The sequence below is a fragment of the Benincasa hispida genome, chromosome 1 (assembly GCF_009727055.1).
Source record: "Benincasa hispida cultivar B227 chromosome 1, ASM972705v1, whole genome shotgun sequence".
Taxonomy (NCBI): Eukaryota; Viridiplantae; Streptophyta; class Magnoliopsida; order Cucurbitales; family Cucurbitaceae; genus Benincasa; species Benincasa hispida.
In genome coordinates, this window is record NC_052349.1 from 64,066,230 (window position 1) to 64,072,959 (window position 6,730).

Genomic DNA, 6,730 nt, shown 5'->3' on the forward strand with positions numbered 1-6,730 from the left:
TTTTCTCTTTTCTAGTTTGGGGTTCCAATCTTATCGGTGTTCCAAAAGAATCTTCTCTAGATTTAGAGCTCAAAATGCATCTAAAAAGAAAGTTCAAGAGGAGAAGGTAGTGATGGCTTGGTTGTATATATCATATAACTGGAACGTAGTCTTTAATCAAAATTTACCATTAAAATAACAAATTTTATAAGGTAAACAAACTATATATCATTCGTGACACTTTTATGGAATGTAACTAAATATTGGAAAAATTATATGAAATATTGAAAAAGATAAAGTGTCATGAATAACATTTATTTCTTGAAATATTATGCAAAATTTTCAAATATATATATATATATATAATCACGAATGATGTATCTTTTACAAAAAAGAGATGATCTTTGTTGTTTGAAACTTCGGTTGAAGCCTTCTCAGGTAGGTCTCTCTCTCCTCCCCCTCTTTTCCTTTAGAGTCAACTCAGGCAGAGGTTGTTAGGAGGGTTGCTAGAAGCTCAATCCTCTAGTGGTGAACAAATCTAATTCTTTAAAGGTGGTTAACGTGTTGAACTTTCAGGACACTGTTTTGTCAAAGGTCACCTTTTATGAGAGGCTTTTAGACTTGTGTCTATAAATGTCTCTAATTTTTGCAAAGTCCCTAAAGTAAAGTAAAGAACAGAGCTGTTATAATCTTGCATTTTTAACCTCCTCCTCCCTCCTTTGGATCTTCAAAGCGTCTTTCTAATTTTTGTTCATTTACTATGTCTTGAAGGGGAGTAGGGTGATGGATTGTGATTTGTTTCTATGACTCTCGATTTGCTGTTCCGTATTCTAACCACTCATTTTCTCCCCTTCAAGTATCATTGACATTTATGAGGGTAAAATCACAAGCTTGGCTTGGGGGAAAAACTAGTGATTTAAAGAAGGGAAACAAAAAAAAAAAAAAAAAGACATCTGCAACATAAATATAACTAATAAGTGACCAAAGTTTTTCTCAAGAAAAGAACCAAAAAAGTTCCGCATTAAACGCTACAAAAATCAGTCTGGCCAACAGTAAATTAAACGAAAACTTGGGAAGAACTAAAGTTTCTCCTGACAACCAAGCAAGCAATTGTGCAAAACACAAAGATGAGATGGATTCGAAGGAAATCATAGCAATTAACGGTAACGACGAAGTGAGAGTGTGTTGTTCCTTTTCCATGTTGCCCTTCTTGAAGGTCTTGCCTTGTGGTGGAGATGACCCTTTCCACGAAGACCTCTGTACTTCTTCCCAGCAGACGTGAGTCCACGAAGTTCCCTGTGCTTATGAACAGGCTTGCAGATCCAGCTTATTCTTGGATCATTACGCACAGCATTATGGGCCACATCAATCAAGATCACTTCATAGTATTTGTATGTCGAATCCTGCAGTAAGTAATGAATATCAGAGAAATGCTCGAGCAAATATGAACAAATTATGCCTCGAGGACTTAGGAAGGATACCATGTGACTTCTAAAACTTTGGGCATATTTGATTTCATAAAAACACATTGTACAAGGAATAAGTGTATGTCAATGTCTTAATATAACCGACTCATTGTTACCTCATTAATCCAGTAGGAATTGAGAACCCTAAGACCACCCAACTTACGCCCAGCACGTTCCTCGGCAACTGAACGCTTGCTGCGTTGGAATTTCAGCTGGGTAACACCCTGATTTGTAGGCTTACCATATACAATACCCTTAGGAACGGGCCTCTTCCTTCCACCACGCCTCACCCGTACACGGTATACCACATAACCCTACAAAATAGTTACTAAAATAAGAAAATGCACAACAGTAAACAGATGATGGAAAAAATAATTTCCTACTTTTATTTAACAAATTCAAGAAAATGATTCCAAATAAATGGAGAATATCATTTTTTCTTTTTCTTTCATCTTTCTTCTTTCTTTTTTTTTTTTTTTTTTTTTTTTGCATATTCCAAATCTATGTCTTAATGTGGTAAGATTAAACGAGCGTAAGCCATCCCCTGTTATGGCAAAACAAACATCAGAACAACTTCTGTCAAATGTAATTACTTGTGCACTGCATGAAATACAAGAAAATGCAAGAACATGAATGCACAAGAAGCCAAATGGGGAACATCTTTTTTTTTTTTCATATTCCAGATCTACGTTTTAATGTGTAAAATTAAAAGAGCGTAAGTCACTTCTAGCCAAATGAAATTACTATAGCAACTACACGAAATGTTCTCATATTGTTCTTTTCCAAGTGAAAGCATGGGGAGGATTACACTATTTCCTCAATTATTCTTTCCCACTTGAAGCATTCCACTAAGCGTATATTTTGAAGTGATTTTGAAATGGTTAAAATCACTTTGGTCATATTTAAAATCAGTTTAAAACTTCACTTCAACATTTAATTTAACACTTTTAAACTCATTTATCATACTATTAAAATTGAATTTAAATGATTGAAAGCATTCTTCTAGTGTCCCAAAATGATATAATTTATCGAATCATCGAATAGAATTTTCCACAAGGAAGAGAAGTTGCGGGGAGGATACAGTATTTCCTCAATGTGGTTCTCACATTGTAATTTTCCTAGGGAAAGTGTTCGCCCAATTAACATAAAAACCACAGTAATTCAACAATTTAATAACATTTATTTCTTAACAATGCACATAATAGAGACACCGAGTTCGAGGTTGGATAAAGCTAACAGAAATACAAACCAATGAAATTGAATTCTGCATCTAAGTTCTAACAACTCAAAAGATAGAGTCAAACGATTTCAGGGTCGTAGGAAGTATCAACTTCTATATGTAAACGAATTAGGAAAATACAAAAAATTTCTCAGCAAAAACCCAGGGCAAACGGAAACAAAACTCCATGTTTATCTGATTAATGTTCCGAACAAAAAAAACATACTAAATCTATGTACCTGTTTGGCCTTGTAGCCCAATCGACGTGCCTTATCTGGGCGAGTGGGATGCGTAACACGAACGATTGAAGGGTGCTGACGATATTCCCAGCATCTTACTCTTTGTAGAAACCTCATCACATCGGATTGCTTCTTTCTCCATAGCTCAGACACGTACTTATAAGCTCCTGATAACAACACCTAATTAATGTCGAAAGCGAGATAAAAATGCTACAGGAAAGAAGTAGATCTAGGGCACTTCAATCACATTGTTTCAACATAATCATTCAAAAATCTTCCTATGTTTGAGAACAACTTCACAAAAATCTTTAGTGAAAACTAGTGCCAACATACAAACCTAGAATACGAACTGTGTGCTAAAGAATGAAAAATGAAGGAGGTCACAAAATTACCCATTCTTGCAGCGCGGCGCTCGGCGGACAAGAAGCCAATGCAATGCAATTGACAGGAGGAATATGTTGATTTTGTGACCGAGCTAGGGTTTTTTAGGATTTGGCACTTTTCCCCCTGGCTCTAAATAAAAGGTCTCTTGGATGGATAACCAAAAAATAGATAAAAAATTGTAAAATGACTCGAATTTTTTTCAAAAAATATCGAATGATCTTTTCTTAACGTCAACTTTGGGTGAAATTATCAAAATATATTCACACACACGCGAAAAGTAGTTTTGCTCTCGTTCGTCTCACTCTTTCTTTTTTCACTCACAAATCACTATAGTGGTATTTGGGGCAAGAAGTTGGTTATTATGGTCTTAATTATTATAGTTAGGTTATAATAGTTTGTGTTTGGGATACATTATTTTAGTTTGGATTATAATAATATGTGTTTGAGGTGTAAACTATTTTAGTTTGATAAGAAAATAGTAAGTAAACACGGTAGCAAATACTAGAAAAATGATGAATATAAAATAGTAAAAACTATAGCAAATAGTAAATATGGTAGGAAATGGAGGGTTTTGAAATAGTGTTAATTGTAGCTAATTGAGACTGAAAAAGAGTATTTAATTTAGCAAGAGATGGTTATTATAGTCTTAGGATAGTCCTTGCCCCAAACGCCCCTATGTCTCTCGCTCTAGCTTGTCTCACTCTGTCTTCTTTTTTTTCACTCACAAATCACTGTCTCTTGCTCTAGCTCGTCTCGCTCTAACTTGTCTCACTTTCTCTTCTTTTCTCCACTTACAAATCATTATGTCTCTCGCTCTAGCCCGTCTAACTTTCTCTCCGTTTCCTCACTCACGAAATCACTCTTCTCTCTCGTCTCTTGCTCATCAGAGTTGCTCACGTGTGCCGGAGAAGAATAAGACGTACAGAGGAGAAGAAACCGAAGAAGACGACGACGTGTGGAGGACGATTTCTCGCACCGAAGAAAAATAGGAAAAAGAAAAAAAGAAGGGCAATAACTTAACTTCACATGGTCATGACATCAACAAAAGGGTATTTGACATTTTTTTTTAAAAACTAGGTCATTTGCCATTTGCCATTTGCCATTTTGAGCGATTAATCTAAATAAATTGGTCTAATGACATAATTGACTTAGTTTCTCTCTTTCTAAGTGAATGCTAAAAGACTATTATTTTACATAAAAATCCAAATTATTTTTTTAACCTCCTTTACTATTTTCTTTTTTAAAAAACATGTATATAAATTTATGAACTTTCTCAAAATGGTCTTCTTTTTAAAACATACACAAGTAAAAAAATTTCCCCAATAATTAAAAATTGATCTTCACATAAACGGGAGCAAGAATCGTCAAGAAGTTAATTATGGAATAACAATTCAATATATATTTTATTTTGTTAGAAATAAATAATGGTATATACTTGATAACTACATGAACAAGATAATTTGTACAATATATAGAGATATTCAATTTTTCCATGGGAACGGAATTCCATAGGCTCCGCCCTCGAAGGAGGCAGAGATTCCTTGACTAGGTGGAGAATGGAGGAAGGAATGGGAGAAAAAAATTTCACATGAGATAAACGGAGACGGGGAATACATTTCCCGTCCCTACCCTTGCTCACGCCCTCGCCTCGTTCCCCTCGATTAGGCTCCATTTATTTATTTAGTATAATTATTTAATGTTATGTTATTATCGTTATATAAATATTACATTTAAATTTAAATTTTGATTGTTTATTGGTCAAATAATTAATATGTTTAAGTTGAATATGTAAATTTAAATTATATATGTGAATAATTTGATTTATATTTATTTATCTCTACTAAAAATGTTTTTTAGTTTTTTAGACCAAAATTTGAGTAATCTATCTTTAAATCCAAATTGTCATGTAAAACTAACCATAATAAACAATTTAGTGATAAAGTTAATTATTTAATTAACATTTTTCTAGAATAGTGATTTAAAGTAATTAAAAAAAACTAACGGCAAAAATTTTCCTACAAGGAATCCTTGTCCCGATCCCCGTGAAATTTCCCACGGGGATGGGGAATGAAATGGGGAACGAAAATGTGGACATGGAGTGACATCTCCGGTCCCGCCCTACTCTCATGGACATCTCTAACAATATCTCATCTTACGTATCAAACAATATATGCAATGTATATTTATATTTTCTAGTATATTACTAATATATCTGACATATACTTGAGAGCTCAATGGAGAGGTGGTCCATTATGAACTATAAATATGAAAGAAAATAAATGATATCTTCTAAGATGAAGGAAATATTAATTTAAAATATCATGTATTAAATGAATATCAACCAAAATTAATAAATAAAAAAATAAAGTCAAAATTTGGAAACGATGTTCATAAAGAAAAAATTAAATATTTTGAAACTTTTAAAATAATGGTGAAAAAGATAAAATGGTCCAAAATTAAAACTAAAAGTTGTTAATGAAATAATTGAAAATCTAGGACATTGATGAAATATAAAGTATATAAAAGATCTTTTGTGTAATTATTTTTATATATTATATGGGTATATATACTAGGTATAAAAAGAGATACTAGGGAAAAATGTTTCATTTATTATGTGTAATTATTTTTATATATTATATGTGTATATATACTAGGTATAAAAAGAGATACGAGGGAAAAAGATCTTTTGTGTAATTATTTTTATATATTATATGTGTATATATATTAGGTGTAAAAAGAGATACGAGGGAAAAATGTTTCATTTATTATGAATATTATATGTGTATATATTCACTAAATTTTTTATCATCCAATTTTATAATTTTAGTTATTTTATGATTTAGTTTTTTTATATTTTATATTATATTATATTATATTTATTTATTATTATATTATATTTTCTCCATATCCATGTTCCCGTTGTTCTCCTCAATTTCACAATATCCTTTTCTTTTTTGCCTATACTTTATTAGTAAATTTGTCATTTGTACATGATTATTTGAATGTAAATCTTTTATACTATATTGCCTTTCATTGATGGAACGCGACAACCAATTTTAATATAACTACCTCTTTAAATTTTACACATTATTAAATTTATTATATAGAAAATCTAAGAGAAATATTAATTTAAACCCTTAAATTTTAGGAATTGTATCAATTCAAACCACAAATTAATAATTTTAGCAATTTAAACCCTAAGCTTTTGTAAATGTATCAATTTACACCGTCCATTACATTTCATTTGGAAAAACTTTATGTAAAACTTATAATGTTGGGTTGTGTATCCTAAAACTCACAGTTTGTAAAGTTAAACATATTCTATTATCAATAAAGATGTTATTCAACATTTCTTCAATAAAGTTGTTATTGAATATATTAATTGCATTCATAAAGTCTAAATCCAATAAACTAAGATCCATGGTTATTATATGAATATTTGA

At 31.6% G+C, this 6,730-nt stretch overlaps 1 protein-coding gene across 1 annotated transcript; it reads right to left on the reverse strand.

The window, feature by feature from the left end:
• Positions 1-931: 931 nt before the first annotated feature.
• Positions 932-3,433, reverse strand: LOC120082883 (60S ribosomal protein L15-2-like). Its single transcript, XM_039038271.1, has 4 exons — positions 3,296-3,433; positions 2,904-3,070; positions 1,562-1,759; positions 932-1,382 (listed from the first exon to the last, which is right to left on the reverse strand). The coding sequence occupies exons 1-4, from the start codon at positions 3,297-3,299 to the stop codon at positions 1,137-1,139; spliced, it is 615 nt and encodes a 204-aa protein (XP_038894199.1). The 5' UTR covers positions 3,300-3,433; the 3' UTR covers positions 932-1,136.
• Positions 3,434-6,730: the final 3,297 nt, after the last annotated feature.